The sequence below is a fragment of the Ictalurus furcatus genome, chromosome 7, assembly GCF_023375685.1.
Source record: "Ictalurus furcatus strain D&B chromosome 7, Billie_1.0, whole genome shotgun sequence".
Classification (NCBI taxonomy): domain Eukaryota; kingdom Metazoa; phylum Chordata; class Actinopteri; order Siluriformes; family Ictaluridae; genus Ictalurus; species Ictalurus furcatus.
The window spans coordinates 6105959-6131321 of record NC_071261.1 but is presented as its reverse complement, the minus strand read 5'-3'; the positions used below and the strand labels follow the sequence as shown (position 1 = coordinate 6131321).

The 25363-nt window shown below is 41.3% G+C and overlaps 1 protein-coding gene across 1 annotated transcript in view; it reads right to left on the bottom strand.

Moving 5' to 3' along the window:
- The window catches only part of LOC128610659 (protein FAM50A-like), a 116078-nt gene that overhangs the window by 5629 nt on the left and 85086 nt on the right, over window positions 1-25363 (bottom strand). Inside the window, exons 4-11 of the mRNA XM_053630076.1 lie at window positions 24598-24682; window positions 20862-20961; window positions 14509-14720; window positions 13941-14222; window positions 7779-7825; window positions 7452-7518; window positions 2310-2371; window positions 242-318 (exon numbers count right to left, since the gene is read on the bottom strand). Coding sequence (XP_053486051.1) covers window positions 242-318; window positions 2310-2371; window positions 7452-7518; window positions 7779-7825; window positions 13941-14222; window positions 14509-14720; window positions 20862-20961; window positions 24598-24682 — 932 coding nt within the window. The remainder of the gene's footprint in view (window positions 1-241; window positions 319-2309; window positions 2372-7451; window positions 7519-7778; window positions 7826-13940; window positions 14223-14508; window positions 14721-20861; window positions 20962-24597; window positions 24683-25363) is intronic.

Sequence of the window (25363 nt, the reverse complement as noted above, 5' to 3'; positions counted from 1 at the left end):
TAAACCGCTGGCAACAAAAGTGAGTACACCCCTAAGTGCAAACGTCCAAATTGGGCCCAAAGTGTCAATATTTTGTGTGGCCACCGTTATTTTCCAGCACTGCCTTAACCCTCTTGGGCCTGGAGTTCACCTGCATTTAAGTGGGAAAATTTAAGAGGACTATTGCAAAGTGTGTTGTATGTTCCACACTTCCTGACTTGTTTAAGCTCTTTTTCAGTTTATCAGCAATCAGTGTTCTTGCCTTAACTCTCTGAAGTCTTTTCTCAGAACCTCCAGGGCTCTTTGGAGAAACTGCTCAATAGAATCGCCCTTCTTCATCTAGAGTAAGAGGTATGAAGACACACAAACACAGACATATGTAAATAGCCAATTCTTTTCTTTTTGCTATACACAGACAACATTTGGGTTTGAGATCAAAAGATGAACATGATCAAAAGATAAACACAAAAGATCAGAATTTCAGCTTTTATTTGCCTGATATCCACATCTAGCTCTGTTAAACAACTTAGAACATTGCGACCTTTAGTGACCTCTAGAGTAGCCAATTTTGAGGTGAGCAAAAGTATAGGAACAGACAGTCTTAAAGAAATAACACTTAATATTTGATTGAATATCCCTTACTTGCATTAAGGCCAACCCATTGACATCACCAACTGTTATTTTCTTCATTTGTGATGCAATCAGGTGCGAGTAAGGCCGTATTTTATTAATAGAACAGTAATCCATCAGAGTCTGATCTTCACAACACTTGTATCATGGAAAGGAGATTTCTGAGGACCTCAGAAAAAGAATTGTTGATGCTCATCAGTCTGGAAACGGTTACAAATCCATCTCTAAAGAGTTTGGAGTCCTCTAGTCCACAGTCAGACAGATGGAGGAAATTTAAGACCATCGTTACCCTTTCCCAGGAATGGTCGAGAAACAAAGATCACTCCAAGAGCAAGATGTGTAATAGTCCACAAGGTTACAAAGGAGCCCAGGGTAACTTTTATGCACATTAACATTGGCTAACGGTGTGCATGGCAGCATTCCAAGGAGAAAGCCACTGCTCTCCAAAAAGAACACAGATGCCCCTCTGCAGTTCATGTGGACAAGCCAGAAGGCTACTTGAAAAATGTTTTGTGGATAAATAAGACCAAAATATATTTTTTGGTTTAAATGAGAAGGCTTATGTCTGGAGAAAGGAAAACACTGCATTCTAGCATAAGAACCATATCCCATTTCTGAAACATGCTAGTGGTAGTATCATGGTTTGAGCCTGACTTGCCATCATTGATGAAACAATTAATTCTGAATTAAACCAGCACATTCTAAAGGAAAATATCACTACACTGAATCGTACGTATTGTACCAATAGCCGAGCAGTAGGTAATGCCATTGTATGCGATTTCAGACACAGCCATGGTTTGGGAATGCATGGTTGTTTCTGGAATAGGCTCACTAATCTTTATTGATGATGTGACTCATGATGGTAGCAGCAGAATGCATAACAATTTAACGATGCCAGTGGGTTGCCGGCTTGGAGCAGTTATTGCATGCAAGGGACATGCAACCAAATATTAAGTTGTGCAAGTTGGGGTGTGCTCAAGTGCTGGTTTGTGAATGGACGGCAGAGCCAGAGAAGGTGAGTGGTGAGGAATGCACACCTGTGGGGAATTCTATTAATTAATGTTGTGTTGCAGTGAGGAGATGCGAGGATAAAAAGGGGAGAAACGAGAGCCGAGAGAGAGAGAAGCCAGCACAAAGCAGTGTGTGTGTGTGTGTGTGTGTGTGTGTGTGTGTGTGTGTGTGTGTGTGTGTGTTTGAGTGTGTGAATAAAATATGCTGGAAAATGAAAGAAAATAAAGCTCCTTTTGAGTTGTCCAGACCTGCCTCCGGTTTCCTAATTTCTGCCGAAATAATATTGAATGTACCATAAGTGTTATATACTTTAATTTATTTTGAGACATCTATTCTAATACTTTAGCTCACCTAAAAACTGGGTGGTCTGCCAAAGGTGCCCTTTTCTAGGTTGTTTAGCATATATAGATGTAAATATCAGGAACTGAAAGCTGAAACTCTGATCTATCGTCTCATATTCATCTTTTGATCTCAAACGCAAATGTCTTCAGAGTATAGTAAAAAAAGGAGAATTGCCTTTGCCATTCCAGTAGTTTCAAAGGGGACTGTATGTATCATCATATCCAGAATATTATGCATATAGGAAGAAAAATCTGTTTGTTCTAATATCAATGCAATAAATAACAAATTAAGGTTTAATGGGAGAAAAGAATAATATTTTGCTGTTATTAGGCTGTCATTGTGGGTACCTTGACTGTTTTCCGGTGTCCAGCTCCATCCCAGTAACTGAAAGTGATCTCAATTTCTTCACCTGAATAGGAAAAAAGTCAAATTTAAGTACATTTTGTTAAGTTTATTCAGTCTGTTAGCAACTCGTTTTTATTTCACCTACTCAGCATAGTGAAGTTCTGACACTTTTTGGGCCAATGTAGATTATTATTCAGGTGTATGCTCAGAACATATGAGTCAAAAATACTAGTTACTGGTGAAGTCAGGAGAGGAATGGATCCTGCTCCTTCTAGGGTGAACTACTGCTTTTTCTGATCTCTTTCCAGTTACTTGGTCTTGAATCTCTTCATGAGACCCAAGGGACCCACCCACCAAAATTCTCATGAGGTTATCAGTAGGGACACACCGAAATAATAATAAATGAAAATTCTTGGCCGAAGCCGAATATAATTAAAAACTTGGCCGAAAGCCGAAGGCCAAATACCGAACACGTTTTTTCACGTTTTTTCCATTTATTTTGCCTTTTTTTTTTTTTTTTTTACCATTGCATGAATTAAATAGTCAAAATGTGCTTTTTACTATTTTGTCTTGCTCTTCAAAGAAAAAAATCAATTACAAAAGCTACAATTTCAAAATATTTATTTAACACTGAACATTTTTTTAAATTCCAGCAGGCATAGGCTACCAACAAGGCACAATATAACTTTAAATAAATGAGTAAAATAAAAATATTTTGATGTGGTCATCTTTGAGCCCCTTGAATAGCCGATGTTAGGCCTATAACGGACTGCTGAAAGAATGGAACACTCTGTAGCCTACAACTAAAAAGTTCATTAAAAAGTACATTGACAAGCGTGCAGAAAATGGTTCTATTGGGTTCTATAGGGCTGATATAGTATAGTTAGCTACGTTGTTAATGTTATGTTCCTTGATAGATTTAGTTAGTTTAAACTATAGATTAGTTCATTTAGTCCCCGCTGGTTTTTCCGCTCCCAGTCAATAGTTCATGTTTCTTGTTTTGTGTTTTGAACCTGTTTACTGTGACCGCGACTTTGATTCCTGCTTTGCCTCGTTTATGCCTGTTTGCCGATCGCCCGACCCTTTGCCTGCCTTGACTAAGTTTTTTGGATTACGATTTGGATTTGTCTGCCTGCCCTTAAATAAATACGTCTTTACCTGCTTCCATACTCTACTCCTTTACGTCTCGCGACGTGACAGAATACTCATGAACAGAAACAAAACAAACACACGTCCATGCACGTTTACTGTCCACAGTAAACATCCGAAGAGCACGTAGCTCGTGCACGTAACTCGTGCACGCGCGCACCCCCTCATCGAGGTCGTGACATTCGTGCGTCTCACTCTGGTTGCTAGGCTATTTTGTCGAGTCATCAAACACGTCATTGTTTGGTCAAATTTATTCGGCCTTTTCACTTATTCGGCCGAACACTGGAAGTGCTTTTTTTGCTATTTTCGGCTGAATAATTTTGGTTGCCCAGCATTCGCTGCATCCCTAGTTATCATAGTTCGTGCTTACCCTGGCTCAAGAATAACATAACAGATTTCACTTTGAAAACCACTAACCATTACAAACTGACAGACTCTCATTCCTAATTGAAGTAGAATTCTTCACGTCTCAAGCACATCAAAAGTTCCATTAATTATTCACAGTTAAATAGACTTAAATTCATTTGCAGTGAGAATGAAGACTTTTGCCAGAAAATTAAGGAAGTGTGCACTTTTTAAATAATAATAATAAAAAAAAAATTATATACAACTTTTTATTCCCAAAGAAATCACAGATCTTGTCATGGCCCATATTAACACTATTGAGAGAACAGATGCACTGACCTCTAAACAGTTTACTGCTAGAATAGAGAGAATTCCTTTGGTCCGCACTTATCATGCCACTAATACAACAGTGATTGACGTAATACTTAAAAACTTCAAAATCCTACTGGACAATCCTGAGACAGTCTCCCTTTTTAAGGAACCTCCACTAATTTTCTTCAAACAGAACAAAAATATCGAAGACCAAATTTTCAGGAGTGAATTAAATGATCAGGCCAGTAGAATCTATGGTACTCTTGCATGAAATCATACAAGATGTTCCACATGCAAATTCATTAATACAGCCATTAAAATCACAGAACCTAAAGGATGTTGTTTATTACCCATCACTCCTTGTGCATCAACACAGTTGACATTTATCATCTTTTCTGTAAGTAATGTAATCAGCTATAAATTGAAGAACTGGAGGAGACTGGCTGATTATTTTTTTCAAGCACCTTCGTAGCAACAAAATGAAATGGACAAATAGAACCCAATTAAACAAATGAGAAAAATATTATAACTTGCTCATTTATTTATGAAGGAAAATTATACAATATTACATATCTGTAAGAGGCAAAAGTATGTGAACCTCTAGGATTAGCAGTTAATTTGAAGGGGAAATTAGAGTCAGGTGTTCTCAATCAATGGGATGATAATCAGGTGTGAGTGAGCACCCTGTTTTATTTAAAAAACAGGGCTCGATCAAAGTCTGTTCTGCAAAACACATACTTGTGGAAGCGCATCATGGCACAAAGAAAGGAGATTTCTGATGACATCTTGGGGGGGTAAAAATAACATAAAATAAAGGAGTTGTTGATGCTCATCAGGCTGGAAAAAGTTACAAAACCATTTCTAAAGAGTTTGGACTCCACCAAACCTTAATCCGACAGATTACTGTATGTACAAACAAAAGAAATTCAAGGCCACTGTTACCATCCCCAGGAGTGGAGACCAACAAAGATCACTCCAAACGCAAGATGTGTCTGTGAGGTCACAAAGGAACCCAGGGTAACTTCTAAGCAACTACAGGCGTCTCTCGCTAATGTTAATGTTCATGAGTCCACCATCAGGAGAACACTGAACAACAATGGTGTGCATGACAGGGTCGCAAAGAGAAAGCCGCTGCTCTCCAAAAAGAACATTGCTGCCATTCTAAACTTGGACAATCACATGGACAAGCCAGAATGCTACTGGAAAAATGTTTTGTGGATGGATGAGATCAAAACAGAACTTTTGGTTTAAATGAGAAGGGTTATGTTTGGAGAAAGGAAAACACTGCATTCCAGCATAAGAACCTTATTCCATGTGTGAAACATGGTGGTGGTAGTATCGTGCTTTGGGCCTTTGCATCTGGACCAGGACAACTTGCCACCATTGATGGAGCAAGTCTAAAGGAAAATGTCAGGACATCTGTCTGTGAACTGAATCTCAAGAGAAAATGGGTTATTCAGCAAGACAATGACCCTAATAAGCACACAAGTCATTCTACCAAAGAATGGTTAAAGAAGAATAAAGTTAATGTTTTGGAATGGCCAAGTCAAAGTCATGACCTTTATCCAAGAGAAATAATGTGGAAGGACCTGAAGTAGGGTCCTTGATATAATTTTACCAAAAGTTGAATAACCGTTCGATATACGTTTATGCATCACAGATGATATGCGTATATGCACAAAATACTGTGTGAGTGCGTGTTGCAGAGCGGGCAGCTAATGTAGTGTTGTTTACCAACACGGTGGTAGCTAACAAGATTTTTGTTAGAGTGGAGAAATGAGCGACACTGGAGCAAATGCAGTGCTGCCAATGACCAGCTCAAAGGACGATGACATAATCGACAGAAAAGGTCATTCAACTTTGGTAATTTGGAGATGTTTTGTCTTTTTACAATGTGAGACATAAAAGTGCAGCGTGCCACAGATATGTGCCAGTAAAGACAGGCAACACCACAAATCTATTTCACCATTTAAAACATCACCCGTTAAAACACGCAGAAAGTCAAAAATTACTATCACAAACTAGTGTTATTAGTGGAAGTGGAGCATCTACAAGAACCAGGCCAGTATTCAGTGCAACTACACCATGCCTTATGACAAAAACGAGAAGACATCACAAATGCAGTTGCATTGCATAGACATGCTTCCCATTAGCACTGTCAAAAATGAAGATTCAAGAAGTTCTCTCTCTCTGTCGGTCTCTCTCTCTCTCTCTCTCTCTCTCACACACACACCTTCGAGTACTCAGGTCAATACCATGGAGATATAAACTAACAGTCGTCACACGCCGTGGCTCGAGGTAGCTGCCAAAAAAATATTTCTTACTAAAATATTTCATAGTTTGTATGCAAACAATTTTTTTCATAATGTTACAGTTGGACTTTTTTGTAGCAGAAAAGAACACTCAGTATGTAATTGGTTATGTAGCTTCATATTCTAGTTGAAGCATTTTTGTAATAAATATAACGGGATAGTAAGAACTGAACTGCCACTTCATTTATCAAAGTTCTTCCACCACAAAAATAGGGCTGGTCTTGGGCATTAAACTACCACCGACCTGCGCTGGGTATAGTGTAGTGGGGGAAACTTTCCATCAATGTGTATATGCTGTGTGCACAGATATTAAAGAAAAATGAATGCGGCGTTGTATCAGGCTGCTGCATGTGGTGGAGGCCAATGAAATCGCATACCGTAATTCCGTGGAATATCTTGTGTCACAGGTTTGCAGTGTGCTGGATGGCACAAACATCCCTATTCTTCCCCCGACTGATGAATAAATTCGGTCATGTGACACTTTTTGCACGAATGCCATTTTTTCTCAACAGAAACTATTTTCCAAACAATTCCCCCCAACATTTAAAGTATCGACGTAGAATTTATGTGCTAAAGTTAAATGAAAAAGATTATGTCGACCTATGTGAAATTTTATTGATAATTTGCATTTCCATCAGCTATATTGGCAAACATTTTAATGCACTAAAGCTTTCATAACCAAAAAAAACCCCCCAAAAAACTTTGATGGAAACGTGGTTAATGTCTATAGGCACAATTATTCAAAGAAAATTCTATTTTCTTTTTTCCTACCATTGTTTGCATTATTCTTTTCCCTATCTGGTGATGTAATAATGGACTTTATGGCATTCGACTGCATAGCTTAAACACACTTAACTATCTTGATTTATTAAAACACAAAATAGAGATTCCTGTGAAACAAAAAAGTAAATAATACCAATAATTAAGATTCCTTTACAAGTACAAATAAGCGTAATAGCCTACATATTACAGCAGCCTTATTCATGTTCAGATACATACAATAATTGTTATTTTCATATCACTTACTCTTGATTTTCTCCTGCTTCTGCTCCCATTCCTGTCTAAGCTCCTCCCTCAGGCGATTTTCCTCCTCCTGGACACAAAAGACACAAAAACAAACAACACAACTCGTTTAAACACCAAACAATATAGCCGCAAGTGGCAATCTGCAGGGTCCAAGCACCCTTGCTAAGCGTTTCAGAATTCTAAGCGCACCATAGATTAACATACCGATACATTAACATATTTCTGATTTTAACCCAATGCTGAATAATGGGAATTCATAGCAAATACTACACAATAAAAATATATATATATATATATATAATATAATATAAGCCTGCGCTGGCTTGCCATGTGAATCAAATTGCCTCCCTCAAAGTCCTGGTCAAGATTATTCACTTAGCAGAATGCTAGCGAAGGCTAGAATTCTATTTTGCAGGACAACTGACAAGGCTGTCAGGTCACTGTGGTAACTTGGCTGACTAACTGAACACAGCCCATGATACATCATACAGGTTGTACTTTGAAAAACACATTCTACTTTTCCTCTAAACCAGGGGTCGGGAACCTATGGCTCGCGAGCCAGATGTGGCTCTTTTGATGGCTGCATCTGGCTCGCAGACAAATCTTGATTTAAAAAATAATAACGTTAAAAATATAAAACATTCTCATGTATTTCAATCCATTCATTTCCTACCGCTCATGTTCATGGTTGCGGGTGGCTGGAGCCAATCACAGCTGTCCTCAGGGACAACACCAAATTTTTATTGGATAATGCGTAACGTACACGGGTCGTTGTGAGGTCAGGAAGTAAACTTCCCTCCTTTTAATCAAGTAGTCAGCTAGCTAACTGCAGAAACCCTTTTATCGAAGAAGATGGCTAAAAGAAAAAAAGATGAGGAGTATCGTACTTTTCAGCAGGAATGGACAGAGGAATTCGCCTTTGTGGAGAGAGCAGGTTCTGCAGTGTGTCTAATATGCAATGATAAAATTGCATCGATGAAACGGTCAAATATAAAGCGGTACTTCGACACACGCCATACTACATTTGCATCGAAATATCCTGCGCGGGACAGCAGGAAGAAAGCATGTCAAGAGCTACTGTGCAGAGTGCAAGCTAGTCAGCAGCAACTCCGTGTTTGGACCCAACAAGGTGACTGGAATTCGGCTAGCTTTGCTGGTGCTTTAGCAATTGTGAGAAACGGAAAGCCATTCACAGATGGGGAGTATGCCAAAACATTCATGCTTGATGTTGCCAATGAACTTTTTGACGACTTTTCGGATAAAGACAAGATAATCAAACGAATAAAAGACATGCCTCTGTCGGCAAGAACTGTTCACGATCGTACCATCATGATGGCAAATCAAATTGAGGCAACACAAGTGAAGGACATAAATGCAGCACCATTCTTTTCTCTCGCTTTGGATGAGTCAACAGACGTAAGCCATTTATCCCAGTTCAGTGTGATTGCAAGGTATGCTGCCGGTGACACACTACGTGAGGAAAGTCTTGCTGTTTTGCCTATGAAAGGGACAACAAGAGGGGAGGATTTCTTCAAGTCTTTCACTGAGCTCGCTAAAGAAAAAAATCTACCGATGGATAAACTTATTTCGGTGTGTACTGATGGTGCTCCATGCATGGTGGGGAAAAACAGAGGATTCGTAGAGCTTCTTCATGAACATGAAAAGAGACCCATCCTAAGTTTTCACTGCATCCTACATCAGGAGGCGCTTTGTGCTCAGATGTGTGGCGAGCAGCTTGGTGAGGTGATGTCGCTGGTCATTCGGGTGGTCAACTTTATTGTTGCCCGAGCTTTAAATGATCGCCAGTTTAAAACACTGCTGGATGAAGTTGGGAATAATTATCCTGGTCTGCTTCTGCACAGCAATGTGCGTTGGTTGTCAAGCGGGAAGGTGCTCAGCCGTTTCGCGGCTTGTCTGAGCGAAATCCGGACTTTTCTTGAAATGAAAAACGTCGAGCATCCTGAGTTAGTTAACACTGAGTGGCTCCTGAAGTTCTACTATCTCGTGGACATGACTGAACATCTGAACCAGCTCAATGTGAAAATGCAAGGCGTTGGAAATACAGTCTTATCCCTTCAACAAGCAGTGTTTGCATTTGAAAACAAGCTAGAACTCTTCATCGCCGACATTGAAACAGGTCGTTTACTACACTTTGAAAAACTGGCAGAGTTTAAAGATGCATGCACAGCAAGTGACCCTGCTCAACATCTTGATCTTCAGCAGCTAGCAGGCTTCACATCTAATCTCCTGCAGTCATTCAAAATGCGCTTTGGAGAATTTCGTGAGCACGCTCGTCTTTTTAAGTTCATCACCCATCCACACGAGTGTGCAGTGGACAGCGCCGACCTGAGTTACATGTCTCCGTCAGAGATTTTGAGCTACAAGCTGCTGACCTGAAGGCCTCAGACATGTGGGTGAATAAGTTCAAGTCACTGAATGAAGATTTGGAAAGACTTGCACGACAGCAAGCAGAGTTGGCGAGCAAACACAAGTGGGGAGAAATGAAAAAACTTCAACCCGCGGACCAGCTGATTCTCAAAACTTGGAAGGCGCTTCCCGTCACATACCACCCACTGCTGCGTGTGAGTATTGCTGTACTGACAATGTTTGGCTCTACGTATGCATGTGAGCAGTCTTTCTCACATCTAAAGAACATTAAGACCAACCTACGATCATGTTTAACGGATGGAAGTCTCAACGCCTGCATGAAGCTTAACCTCACCACGTATCAACCAGACTACAAAGCCATCAGCAAAACCATGCAGCACCAGAAGTCGCATTAATGGTAAGAAGTACTTTATTCATCATTGGTTAGCAACAGCATAACAACGTTATTAAAAATAATTCAGAGACTTATTGTACTTAAAAAGTATTGGTCTTACATAAAATGCACACATTTACTTGTATTTAGTTTTAAACATATTGTATGGCTCTCACGGAATTACATTTTAAAACATGTGGCGTTCATGGCTCTCTCAGCCAAAAAGGTTCCCGACCCCTGCTCTAAACAAACACATTTTGTTATTTTTATTTATTTATTTATTTATTTATTTATTTTAACAGTTCACTGGTGCAGGTGATGGTATTTTCATTGTTGCAGGTTTCTTCTATTCCATATAGTCTAGCCTAGGGAAGTGCATCAAAAGTCAAAAACTTTTACCTCTCTTTCCCAGTCTGGAAGAAAGCTGGTGTCGACATCAGGATTCTTCCCCAGCCTCTTTTTCTTAACCGGGGTGTCTAGCAAACAGCAACAAGTCAAATTAATAACAAAAGTTGAAATCTATAATCACAGCAACATGACTGAACTGGTTATCTATGCAAATGTCAACTACTAGAAAAAAAGTTCAGGTGAACTTGCAGGTAGGGCTGCACGATTATGGCCAAAATGATAATCCCCATTATTTTGATCAATATTGAGGTCTTGATTATTCATTGATTTTAGGGACAACATATTTTTATTGTACTTTCACATTTAAATAAACAGACCACTGCTTTCACCTCCATGTTGTGCTACACTCCTGCTAATGTACAAATCTTTACATCAAATTAGACTGATCCTTAAAGTGCATCATCTCGTAGAAGCTAATTATAGGATAAGCAAAAATGCCATCAACCAAATGAAAATATGCATCAAATGTACCAATATGCAACCAAATGAAAACAATTCAGACGTATGCAGTGTCTACAGGAGGAGAGATGCAAGACAATTTCTTTTCTCCAAAAAGTAGGAGCACAGTTGAAATTTAGTGTTTTTTTTGTTTGTTTTTTGTTTTTTAAAGAGATGGTAGCATTAATGTGCCACAATATAACACACAAGCAGGCATGAGAAACATAGTGCGTGATGAATAAAAGATGGCGGTTGTGAGATCGGGAAAGTGAGAGAAGCAGATGATGTTCAGTGTTAATCGTCATCATAATGGCTTCCCTGCAGAATTTCCACACTTGTTCGGTTGACTGAGGAGATGAAAAGCAGTGTGAAAGTAACTGTTGCACGGTGTAGATGCATATTGGACTTCCTGTAGTTTTTATTCCGATTGTATTATACAACATCGACCAGGTCACTCGCACCGGTGCGAATAAATATTTATTTACAGTCGCACAAAGTACTTCAGTTGCAAATATGAGTGAAATGGTTGCACTTTAGAGCCCTGAGTTTATCTGCAAAGTTTTTTCCCCGTTCCGCGTGATGAGGTTTAATGTCCCCGACAACCTCTGTAGTGCCATTTAGCATCGTACTAACTAGTGTTATGATTTCCCTTCGCGCAAGCGCTGGAGCTCACAGAGAAACTGGCAGCTCGAGCGCTAAAATGCAAACTCCATCTCCGGGTTTTGGCACTACAAAATGACATCAGCCCTGCGCCGCACAATGTGATTGGCCGTAAGTGTAGGAAGTGTTTGATTTGAGTGGAGAAAACAGCAGAGTTTTCTATGAGCAGAGGACGAACTTTAAACGTCAATATCGCAGTCGATCATGTTCATTTAATCGTGGGCAGTCAAAATCGTAATCGCGATCGATATCTGATTAATTGTGCAGAACTACTTGCAGGGCTATCGCTATGTACAAGTAGTCTTGGAAACTGGTAAATATAACACTAGAACATACAATGAAGTCATATTTACAGGTAGGAAACTTGGGATTCTGCATGAGGGGTTTACAAGATGTGATGTGTGTAAACTTTTAGCCCAGTGAATTTTTTTTGTTACAATACTTACAATGTAATTGGAATTGGGAACAATCATATACAGTGGTGCTTGAAAGTTTATGAAACCTTTAGAAATGTATATATATCTGCATAAACATGACCTAAAACATCATCAGATTTTCACACAAGTCCTAAAAGTAGATAGAGAACCCAATTAAACAAATGAGACAAAATACTACTATATATAATTTATTGAGGAAAATGATCCAATTACATATCTATGAGTAGCAAAAGATTAGCAGTTACTTTTTAAGGTGGAATTGGAGTCAGGTGTTTTCAATCAATGGGAGGACAATCAGGTGTGAATCAGCTCCCCATTTTATATACATAAAAAATAGGGCTCTATCAAAGTCTGCTCTTCAAAACACGTCTGAGGAAGTGCATCATGGCATGAACAAAAGAGATTTCTGAGGACCTCAGAAAAAATTTACAAAACCATCTTTAAAATGTTTAGACTCCACCAATCCACAGACAGACAGACTGTGTACAAATTTAGGACATTAACGGCCACTGTTACCCTCCCCAGAAGTGGTTGGGAAACAAAGATCACTCCAAGAGCAAGATGTGTAATAGTCTGCAAGGTCACAAAGGAACCCAGGGTAACTTCTAAGCAACTAAATGCCTCTCTCACATTGGCTACTGTGAATGTTCATGAGTCCACTATCAGGAGAACACCAACAGTGGTGTGCATGGCAGGATTGCAAGGACAAAACCAGTGCTCTCCAAAAATAACATTGCTGCATATCTGCAGTTTGTTAAAGATCTTGTGGACAAGCCAGAAGGCTATTGGCAAAAAGATAAGAACCTTATCCCTTCTGTGAAAGATAATGGTGGTAGTATCATGGTTTGGGCCTGTTTTGCTGCATCTGAGTCAGAATGGCTTGCCATCATTGATGGAACAATGAATTCTGAGTGATACCAGCATAACCTAAAAGAAAATGTCAGGACATTTGTCCATGACCTGAATCACAAGAGAAAGTGGGTCATGCGGAAAGACAGCGACCCTAAGCACACAATTCGTTCTACCAAAGAATGTTAAAAAGAAAAAGAAAAGAAGAATGTTAATGTTTTGGAATGGCCAAGATCAGCAAAATCTGATTAAGATTTGATCACATTTTTGTAGAAGTTTTTTTCTTTTTAACTTCTATCGTGTCGCGATACCAAAAATCTAGTAGTCAGTACTTATATACCACCAAAAGTACACGATACCAAAGTCAATACCACGGTGTGGTATAATTAAAATAAATAAATAAATAAATAAATTTTTTAAACTCTCCTGGAGGACATCCTCCTCTGGCTGATATGGGCAGAGAGAGAGAGAGAGAGAGAGAGAGTATGTTAGTCTGACACTGTCAGACTGTAGTTAATCTCTGTCTGACAATGACTAATAAAACAGTGGAGGCTACAAGTGCTAAGGTGCACTCCTAAACGCGCACACACACACACCCTTGTACTCCGAATGCAAGCATTCGTTTAAATTCACTGATATCCTGGCAGGCCAAAAAGATTTATTAAAAGCATGAACATTTGAATAATTATTAGTGACATTAGGCTACATTTAGCTGACAGGACACGGGCTGAATGGCGATGCATGGTGGCCCATTAGGATAGTTTATAACACTGCAATGTGTTAGCATCGTTAACACATAACAGGCTATCGCTAACATTACATGGAGCATAGCGTTAGCGGGGTGTGCCCTCCATTTACGGCAGCCGCCGGATGGCCCCACCCCGACCATCCGTTCTACCCAAAGGACTTTGCCCGGGGGGGGGGGGGGTTTCTCACCGTAACCTGCATCCATGGGGACACCCGGGAAGTGCCAGCAGCCGAGGTCCAGATCCGGGGTAAAGCCAGCGTCTGGCCCCTCCAGGTGATCCCCGAGCTCCCGTTGCCCCTGCTCCTTGGAAGGGACTGGCCAGGATTCCCGATGGGCCTGGCGATTGAGTCCGGCAGGCCGCGGCGATGCACGAAGAGGACCCGGGCCCGGCAGGCCTACCTGGCCCAGGACGACGGAGACGCCGCCACGGAAGGTAAGGCCCCCCAACACACTAACTCTCTGTCTTCTGTCTTTTTACCAGGTGACCCGGGAGGGGAAGTTTGGACGGGAGCAGAAGGAGGACGACCGCGTGAAGCACTGCTGGGCCCAGGTGCGAGTGATGGAGGGAGTCGACCAGAGCCCTGACCTATGACTCCCTACCTCGTACTTTCTCGTCCGGAGCGGTCTCCTCTATCAGTGGGCCTGCCGCCGCGGGGAGCAGGTGGACCTACTGGTGGTGCCCAAACCAAAGACTCAAATAGTAATGCATCTGGCTCATACCCATCCCCTCGGCGGCCACCTGGGGCTACGAAACACCCTGGAATAGCTGAGGGATCGCTTTGTGTGGCCCGGGATGGACGCGGAGGTCCGGGCCTTCTGCCAGCAATGCCCGCAGTGCCAGCGCACTGCCCCACGGAGGCCCCCGCCGGCGCCCCTTATCCCTCTGCCCATTATCGGCGTCCCCTTCGAGCAAGTGGGCGTGGACCTCGTACACAGTCCTCGAGCGCCAGGGCCCCGTCAACTGCCGCCTGCAACAGCCCAGTAAGCGCGCGGAGGAGAAGCTCTACCACGCGAACCTTCTAAAGAAAAGGGTGGAACCGGCACCGGTAGTGTCGGCGTACGCGGCCCGGGACACAGACCATGGCAAGCGTACCTTGGTCGGTTTGGGGGAGGACCTTACCCCCGCCCAGAACAGGAGCTCACCGAGTTGGTAGACCAATTCTCTGATGTGCTTTCGGCCTCCCCAGGGATGACACAGCTGGTCCACCACAAGATCAAAACTCCTCCCGGCGTAGTGGTAAGACAAAGGCCCTACCGTGTTCCAGAGGCCCGGCGCAAAGCCATCGAGGAAAAAATTGGCCGAATGCTGCGGGATCGCATCATAGAGGAGTCCAGCAGCCCCTAGTCCAGCCCCATCGTCGTCGTGCCGAAGCCGGACGGGAGTATGCGGCTTTGCAACGACTTCCGGAAGCTGAACCAGGTATCGGAGTTCGACAGCTATCCCCTCCCCCGAGTGGACGACCTCGTGGAGCGACTGGGGAGGGCCTGGTTCATATCTACCCTGGATCTGACCAAAGGTCCTGACCAAAGGTCCTGACCTAGCGCAAGTTGCGCTAGCGCCGGACGCAAGGCCCAAGACGGCCTTTAGCACGGCCACCGGCCACTGGCAGTACCGGGTTCTCCCCTTTGGGCTACACGGAGCACCCGCAACGTTCCAGAGGTTGATGGACATCCTCCTGCGGCCCCACCGCATGTTTGCAGCTGCCTACCTGGACGACGTAGTCATCCACTCCTCCACATGGGCAGACCACCTGCTTCATCGAGGGGAGGTCATGAAGGCGCTCCGGGAGGCTGGCCTGACAGCCAACCCCAAGAAATGCCACCTAGGGCTGACTGAGGCCCAGTGCCTGGGATACCGCATTGGCCGGGGGATGCTGAAGCCACAAACAAAGAAAACCGAGGCCGTAAAGGACTACCCTCAACCCACGTCAAAGAAACAGGTACGTGCCTTCTTGGGGTTGGCGGGATACTACTGGAGGTTCGTGCCTAACTTCTCTGCTGTAGCTTCCCCCCTCTCAGATCGAGACACCCTCTGGGCCCGCCACCGAGCGGCAGTAGGCTCGGAACTGAGGGGGGGGGTACTGTCGCGACGGACCGACAGCCGGTGCGCATAATAAGAAAGTCACTCCTTCCCCGACTGCCAGCGGCCGGCGATTGGGGAGTCCGAAGGGAAAATTTCACCACTCAGGCGACAGCGGAAGAGTATAAAAGGACGTTCTTCCACCCGTGCGGGGAGGACGGCTAAGATACAGACTATAGCACGACGCCACCATTACGCTAACCTCTCTCTCTCTCTCCTTCTCTCCCCCGAAGGTTCGAGTGCGGACAAGGCCGCCGGATGGCGAGATCGCATACGACGGTGGATGACAGCACGGGAAAAACCCCCACACACCTCCTGGGAACCCCGACACGCCCTCGGGAGCGTCGCAAGGCCAGCCACACCCCCACAGAACCCCCTCACACTCACGCCTCCTCACTGCAGACAGCACCTACATAGAAAAATGAAACCCTAACCACTGGATCACTAAAACCTGCCTCTTGTGAGTCTGTGCTCAGCCCTTCCCCAAGCTAATTCCCTTACAATATATATATAATATAATATAATATAATATAGAATTAATAATAAAAATCAATAAAAAAAGACAATAAAATCAATAAAATTAAGACAAACACCCCTTCTCAAGTACATGTAAAAATACAAAAGACCAATCCTTCAAGGTATTGTGGGGCAGAGGTATTTATGAAACTCAGCAACTCACAACTGGGGTTCTTCAGGGGTCGGTTCTGGGTCCACTTCTCTTTTCTATTTATACTACATCTCTGGGGCAGGTGATTGAGTCTCATGGCTTCTCATATCATTCCTATGCTGATGACAACCAGCTGTATTTGTCCTTCCAGCCTGATGATCCATCTGTTTCTGTACGAATCTCTGCTTGCCAGTCTGACATCTCGGACTGGATGAGGGAAACACCACCTTAAGCTCAACTTGGCAAAATCAGAGCTTCTCGTCATCCCAGCCTGCCCCTCAATCAACCACAACCTCAATTTATACCTTGGCTCCAGCACACTCAATCCAACCAGGACAGCCAGGCACGTTGGGGTTATTTTTGATAACAGCTTGACCTTTACAGACCACATTTCAACAACTGCACAGTCCTGTAGGTTCATTCTGTATAACATCAAGAGAATCAGACCGTATCTCACCAAACAAGCTACACAGCCACTAGTCCAGGCTCGTCATATCAAAACTGGACTACTGCAATACACTACTGTCGGGCCTCCCAGCCAGCTCCATCAAAACCCTCCAGATGATTCAGAATGCATCATCATCCCCCCTTCATCTCCCTCCACTGGCTTCCTGTGGCTGCCTGCATCAAATTCAAGGCTTTGATGCTCACGTAGAAGACCTTGTCAGGAACAGCACCCCGTACCTCAACACTAGCCTGAAGGCTTACATTCCCTCATGCAATCTGCGATCGATTAGTGACCGATGCTTAGTAGTACCTACTCAGTGTGGCTCAAGGTCCGTTTCCAGAATCTTCACACTAACTGTCCCTCAGTGGTGGAATGAACTTCCGACCTCAATCCGGACCGCAGAATCTGTCACTATCTTCAAAAAACAGCTAAAAGACCCACCTCTTCTGTGAGCACATAACTAACCCCTAAAACACCAACCCCACATTATCCTTAATGGGGATACACCTGCTCCCCATTCACACCTGAGACCTTGTAACACTCACAAGTCACATGACACCGGGGAGGGAAAATGGCTAATTGGGCCCAATTTGGACATTTTCACTTAGGGGCGTACTCACTTTTGTTGCCAGTGGTTTAGACATTAATGGCTGTGTGTTGAGTTATTTTGAGGGGACGGCAAATTTACACTGTTACACAAGCTGTACACTCACTACTTTACATTGTAGCAAAGTGTCATTTCTTCAGTGTTGTCACATGAAAAGGTATAATCAGCTATTTACAAAAATGTGAGGGGTGTACTCACTTGTGTGAGATACTGTATGTTCTTCCAGTATATACTAATCAGACATCTAGTATGCAATACGCATAATTATGGGGCTTTTGTAATTGTTAGGATTTTTAGGTGTACATGCACCAAGAGTGCAGGAACCCTTTTGTAACTGTTAGTATTTTTATTCTTATTTATTATTATCTTATTTATTATTATTTTTCTGCCTTAAAATGAATCATGCAGACCAAACCATGAATCCTACTGACATAAAACTTGGTGAACAGGAGAACCCCCTCCCGCTACTCAGGCAAGTTAAATGGGCTGTATTGGCTTAATGGCCTATAGCACAGAGTTTTACGTTTTGGTCCATATCTCACGAACCGTAAGCCCCACAAACAAATATTTAGTGTGATAAATGTATATTACTTATTGCTCTGATGAAGAAGATAGGTATGCATCCAGATGCTAGACAAAGATAACGAGGGTGAATGCAACACAGGGGAAAGTCTAGATGCTTTAAGAGGAAATAGTAATTCCTCAACTCCTCAATTCCTCAAAATGATTAAAGCCCTCACAGTGGTATGAATGGGTAATGATTTGGTGACATAATCGCAAATCCAAAACTAAGCCTAAATCCTCATGAGCACCACACCTCTCTTTCTTAGTGAAGCACCCACTGAAAAACCTGAAAGAGCTCTGGTTGTAGAAGACTATCTCACGACATGTGAAATTAGCTAGGGCTTTAGTTGTATACAGGGAGCCAGGGTACCGGACATAGCATGTAATATTGAAGTCAAGCATAGATTTTCAAAGTTTTTTTATAATAGTTTTTAATAACAGTTTTATAATAGTTTATAATAGTTTTACACATAAAAGCTAATGGTGTATGCTTTCATCAGTCAGAGGTTAATAAGAGTAACACTATAGAAGTATGTAAATTAGCAAAGGTGATGTTCGATGCAGTAATTTGCTCTGGACCATTCCAATACAGCATTGCGATGCAGCTTATAGCAGGTCATGGTCACTGAACTGCTGGATGTCCAGGTGGTGGTCCAAAAACAATGTGGATTTTATAGATAATTGGAGTGATTTTCACTTCACTTAAATTTTATTTATATAGTGCTTGTAACAATGGACAGTGTCCCAAAGCAGCTTTACAGAAATATGTACATTCAGAATATAAATTTTAAATGTATGAATTTATACTTAATGAGCAACCCAGAGGTGACATTGGCAACAAAAAAACTCCCTGAAATGATATGAGGAAGAAACCTTGAGAGGAACCAGACTCAAAAGTGAGCCCATCCTCGTCTGGGTCAGAGCTCTACAGTGTGACCATTTCACTCGCATTTGCAACTGAAAAGTACTTTGTGCGACTGTGAAAATATATTTAGTCGCACTGGTGCGAGTGACCTTTTCAAAATTGTATAATACAATCGGAATAAAAACTGCAGGAAGTCCAAAATGCTCGTTACTTTCGCACTGTTTAGTCAACCGAAGCGCTAAGTCAATCTCCTCAGTCAAATGAACAAGTGTGCAAATACTGCAAAGAAGCCACTATGATGACAAGAGTAACACTGTACACCATCTGCTTCATCTTGACAATCTCACAAACCACCATCTTTTATTGATCATGCAAAATAATGACCTGAACCCGTGACTGTGACAAGCTCGTGTAGCCACAGCGGTGTCGGGTACGAGTAAATTAATAATAATGCTAAAGCTACAAGATGGTTTGTAAATTCAAAATTCTTTATTAAATAACTCCTCACCAATCATATTCAACTTTTCAGTCTGCAAACATACAGTACACTGCCGCGCTCCCTTCAGCCTCTTCACCAACTCTAATAGACAGTGCATTCATTTAATTTAAACTCAGGGTTGCCAGGGTTTTCATGTTTTGATTTAATCCCACAAATCAGTCGATCAAGATGACAAGAAATCGGTATCGGCTGTAAAAATCCTGATCCGAGCATCCTTATTCACCATTAAACTAAAGAGCTTTGCATTTGGCGTGTAAACAAACTCTCCCAATCACATCCTATATGAGATTATTCAGATGTATACACAATATACGCAGAGTGGCTCGAGAATTGGCTTTGGAGAATTTGGAAAATGGCTAATAGTGCAGCTTTAAATATATTTAACAGGAGCAGACTTCAAAACACTGAACATTGAGGTTTGTTGTATTTGTTTACAAGGTGGAACAGGACAACGGTTGTTTTTTTGCATACAGCCAGTAAAATTTACTGAAAATATTAAAATTTAGTTTATCAGAAGGTAAATGAATCTGTCATGGCGCTACACTATGTTCCTAAATTCTGTCATAATTGTCAAGCTCAAGTTCTCATGCCTACTTGTGTGTTATATTGTGGCACATTAACATTACCACCTCTAAAAAATTAAACAAAAAATAATAACCCTAAACTTCAATCATACTCCTTAAAAAAAAAAAAATTGCCGTAGAGCCCCGACTCTCCTGCCTTTCCCTACCATGCCCACTCCCCCTCCTTTCTTTGCACAGCTATCCACACCCATTTAAGCTGGATTTTTCAAAAACATTGAGAGGTAGACTTGAGCTAATGGCCTAGGCATTATAATGCTGATCCTTGTTCTGACTCAGTTCATCTCAACCTTACACTATTTTAGGCAGTGGAAAACATGCAAAATTATAGATTATTTTTGCCATTCTTGCTGGAGACAAGGAATCTAACATCTACTCAGTTCACCATCTTGCCCAAAACACAATGCTGCACTACAGTGCCACCATGAGGTCAACTGGGCCCATCTCACAGATGAACTGAATGGAAGAAGAGCTATATCCATGACCAAGTTTTGTGTCTCTATGACCTCTAACTGGTCAATAATAGAATAGAAATCAATAACAGAATAATATACAAATCTGAATGCTAAACATTCGAATAACTTACAGTCTTCATCGTCTCCTTCATCTGGATTGAAAGACAACGAGCGAATTTTCTTTTCTGTTCCTCTTTTCTCTTTTTCTCTTTCTTCTTCTCAAATCTTCTAAAAGAGAACAGATCAAAAGTCAAATAAGAATGACTTGAAATTTAAAGCAAATTCAATAAATTGATCTGGGGTGTCTGCAAAGATTATAGATAATTAGCAGTAAATGGCTCACAACCGAAGCTCTTCAGACTGCTCCTTCTTAGCCAGCTGCTTTTCGCGCTCTTTTACAAGGGCTTCTTGCTTTGCTTTCATGTCTTTCAAAGTCACCAGACCTAAAAGAAAATTTATTTTTTATTGTAATTTTTTTTTAAAAAATCGGCAGCTTAAAAAAATAATCTTAATCAGATCTCCTGCACTTCACAATTTTTGTGTTTGAATGTACTGTAACTTCTGTACTGTACAGAGCTTCATCTGTTATAGCATCTTGAGTAATAGGCAAACTGTGGAATCTACTGTGGCATTATCATGGACTAGCACTAGCCAATCATGTTGCAGCGGCACAGTGCATAAAATCATGCAGATACAGTCCAAGAGCTTCAGTTAATGTTCACATCAAACTTCAGAATTGGGGAAAAAGTGTGATCTCTGTGACTTTAACCATGGCAGGGTTGTTGGTACCAGCTGGTTTGAGTATTTCAGAAACTGCTGCTCTGCTGGGATTTTCACACACAACAGAATGGTGCAAGCAAAAACAAACATTGAGTGAGTGACAGTACCGTGGGTGGAAACACCTTGCTGATGAGAAGAGAGGTCAGAGAAAAAGAAAAGAGGTCAAAGGAAAATGGCCAGATTGGTTCAAGCTACCAGGACGGCAGCTCTTTACACTCTTTACAACCATGTTGAGCAGAAAAACATTTCAGCATGCACAAAACATCAAACCTTGAAGTGGAAGGGCTACAACAGCAGAAGCCCAAATAGTATTCTACTCCTGTCAGCCAAGAACAGAAATCTGAGACTATATGCACAGATTCCCTGAAACTGGACAGTTGAAGGTGAGGAAAAAATTACCTGGTCTATTTCCAGTCTTCAACTGACCAGTTTTGAGGAGTCTGTGCCCATGATAGCCTCGGATTCTTGTTCTTGGTTGACCGGAGAGGTACCTGATGTAGTCTTCTGCTGTTGTAGCCCATTCACCTCAAGGTTTGATGCATTGTGCTTTCTGAGATGGTTTTCTGTTCACCACGGTAGTAAAAAGAGTGCTTATTTAAGTTACTATAGATGTCCTGTCAGCTCATACCAGTCTGGTCATCCTTCTCCATCATCAACAAGGTGTTTCAGCATGGAGACCCTCTGCATACAGGATGTTTTTTGTGTTTCACAGCATTCTGTGTAATCTCTAGACTGTTGTGTGTGAACATCACAGGTGATCAGCAGTTTCTCATGTACTCCAACTAGCCCATCTGGTAGCAACAACCATGCCACAGTTAAAGTCACCAAGACCACACTTTCCCCCCTATTCTTAAGAGTGAGGTGAACATTAACTGAAGCTCTTGGCCTGTATCTGCTAGATGTTATGCACTGTGTAGCTGCCATTTGAATGGCTGACAGAATAACTACACAAATGAGCAGGTGTACAAGTGTTCCTAGTAAGTAGTAAGTAGTCAGTGAGTGTGTCTATACAGTCATGTGGAAAAATAAGCACATACCATTGAAATTATTGTTGTTGTTTTTTTACATAATTGGACAAGCAAACATTTGATCCTCTTTGAAACAGTACCTATTAATGAAGTTGATACACTATCAAATGACACATAAAATGGCCATTTTGTAGTCATTTAAATGAACAATAAACAAATCAGTTGGAAAAAGTAAGACCACCCCTACATTTATCACACCTTCAAATCCATAAAGCTAGAATCAGGTGTTCGAGATTGGGTGCCAGTGATTAGAACCTGCTCGGGAAGTGCAGGTGGAACTGGACTTATTTACACCTCTCATATCTAGTGTCTGGTTTTCCCTTCTGCTATCGAGGTTTGGTGTCATCATGCAAAGATATAAATAGTTCTAAATAGTACCCAGCAAATTCAGCCCAAGAGCCGACTGTATGATTCAAAAAGAAGTCTCCAAGAACCCCAAAGTTTCATCACAGGTTCTGCTAGGTAAGACTTGCAACTTTTGGTGTCAAAGTGCATACTTATACAATCAGAAAGAAATTGCGCAAATTTGACCTGCACGGGAGGCGTGTCAGGAAAAAACCTTTACAAGACTACAGTTTGCCAATGAGCATATAGACAAAGACCAGGCCTGTGCTCTTGACAGACGAATCAAAGGAAAGTTGTTTGGCAAAAGTTACAGCAGACATGTTTGGTGCAAACCAAAGGCAGCTTTTCAGGAGAAGAACCTCATCCCAACTTTGAAGCACAGGACCACTTCCACCACCATGCTGGACCGCAGGTATGATGTTCTTTTTGTGGAATTCTGTGCTTGGTTCACGCCAGAGGTACCAGACCCCTGTCTTCCAAACAGTTCCACTTTCGACTCATCACTCCACAGAACATTCTCCCAAAAGGTTTGAGGATCATCAAGGTGTGTTTTGGCAAAAATCACATGAGCCATAATGTTCTTCTGGGTCAACAGTGAGTTTCGCCTCACCAGTTTTCCATTGATGCCATTTTTGCCCAGTGTCTTTCTGATCGTGGAGTCATGACCAATGACCTTTATTGATACAAGAGTGGTCTGAAGGTCCTTTGATGTCCTTGGCTCGTTTGTGAATTCCTGGATGAGTAGTTGCTGTGCTCTTGGAGGAATTTTGGAAGGTCAGACACTTCTGGGAAGGTTCACTACTGTGCAGAGTTTTTCCATTTGGAGATAACGGCTCTCACTTTGGCTCTTTGGTGTCCCAGAGCCTCTGAAATAGCTTTGCAACCCCTCCCAGACTGATGTATTTCAATCATCTTCTTCCTCATCATTTCACGAATTTCTTTCGATATTTTGCATAGTGTGTTACTCAGTAAGACCTCTTAACCAACTTCTTGCTGTTAAAAAGTTATATTTAAATGTTGATTTGATTTAAAAAGATTTACAACAATCAGGCCTGGTTGTGTCTAGTCCAGCTGATGAATGCGGTTTTATAGATTTGGGGAATCAGTAACTATGGGGGCAAATACATTTTCACACAGGACCAGCTGGTATTGGACCAACTTTGTGCTTCATTAAGTAACATTAAATACTGTATTTTGTGTTTACTCCGATTGACTTGTATTAATGTCTGAAACAATTTAATACGAGAAATACTCAAAAACTGAAGAAATCGGGATGTGAAAAAGTATTTGCCCCAGCAATATATAGATGCCTGACACAGACATGAATTTTTGCAAGTGGTCCACTGCACATGCAAATCCCTGACATAACCCTAGCCCCAAGTATGTCACTTAAAAGATAGCCTGCCAAAAAATATTTTCATGAATAGAGAGAGCCAGTAACAAACCATTTGCAACATAACCTGAAAGAATAAAAATGTATATTATGAACATAGAGTAAAAGCAAATGGTTTAAAATAAAAATTAGTTAGCTATTCGCTTCACTGGTAACACTAGTGCCCCTGACTCTATTCATATGTATCTCCGTGAAATCAATATTTGTGTAACACCAACTTTCAACACTGACAGGAGTTAATGCAAGGAGTAAATCCTGCAAAACTAAATTATTATTATTAATAATAATAATAATAATAATTTAACGTGTTTCATCTAATTTAAAATGTGGGGGGAAAACGTTTTATGGATTTTTTTCTTTAAAAAAGACCCTTAAACTAAGTGTTCAGACTCTTTCGTATAACATTTAAAATAGTCCGAATTGCTGAGACTCTAAATACTTTTTGTAAATCTGTGTAATGTTACCAATATAAAATAAGGAAAACAGTACAGGAATGTCTTAAAATGGAGGATTTAACTCTGAAGCTTGCTTACCCACAGTGCGTGACATAAGCTCTTGCTCAAAATCATCATAGTGAGCAGAGAACTTTTTATCAAAGTTGGATTTCACAATGTTGTCCTGAAAGGCAAAAAGAAAAAAAGTTACATCACTTGCACACTGATATTAAGGTGTGTGTATATTTAATAGGTTGTTTCTTAGAATACTTGCAGACAGCATTTTTCAGTTTTTAAATTTGTGTTTAAAGATCTGCTGACGAATTATGAGTAGTGACTGTTTACTTGAAAATTTACTGCAAGAGCATATTGGTTTGTAGTAAAAAATACTGTCTGGAACAATGTGTGTCATGTGTAATCCACATGAATCTGATGGGGTTGAGTACAAGGCAATAGCACGTTTAACAGTGGACATTGTCACAAAGCAGCTTGACAGAAATCCGGATATGGATTTAGATTCATCCCTAAATGAAAAGAGGTGACAGTAGCAAGAAAAAAAAACTCATTGAGATGACCTGAGGAAAAAACCTTGAGAAAAACCAGAGTCAAAAGGGAACTGATTCTCTTCTGCGTGACACCAGATAATGCATCAATATTATGATTATGAGTTAGTACTCTTCCACAACTGTATAAGTCAATCTGTACTAAATGTGTTGAAAGGAACTACAGTATGAGCAACAGAGTCATTTTTATTTAATTCGTATTTGTTTTCTTGAAAACGTGTTGCTTAGTTTTGTCAAAACTTTAGATAAATTTGGTTTTGGATCTAGTTTCATTTGTGTGAAAACCCTGTACAACAAACAGT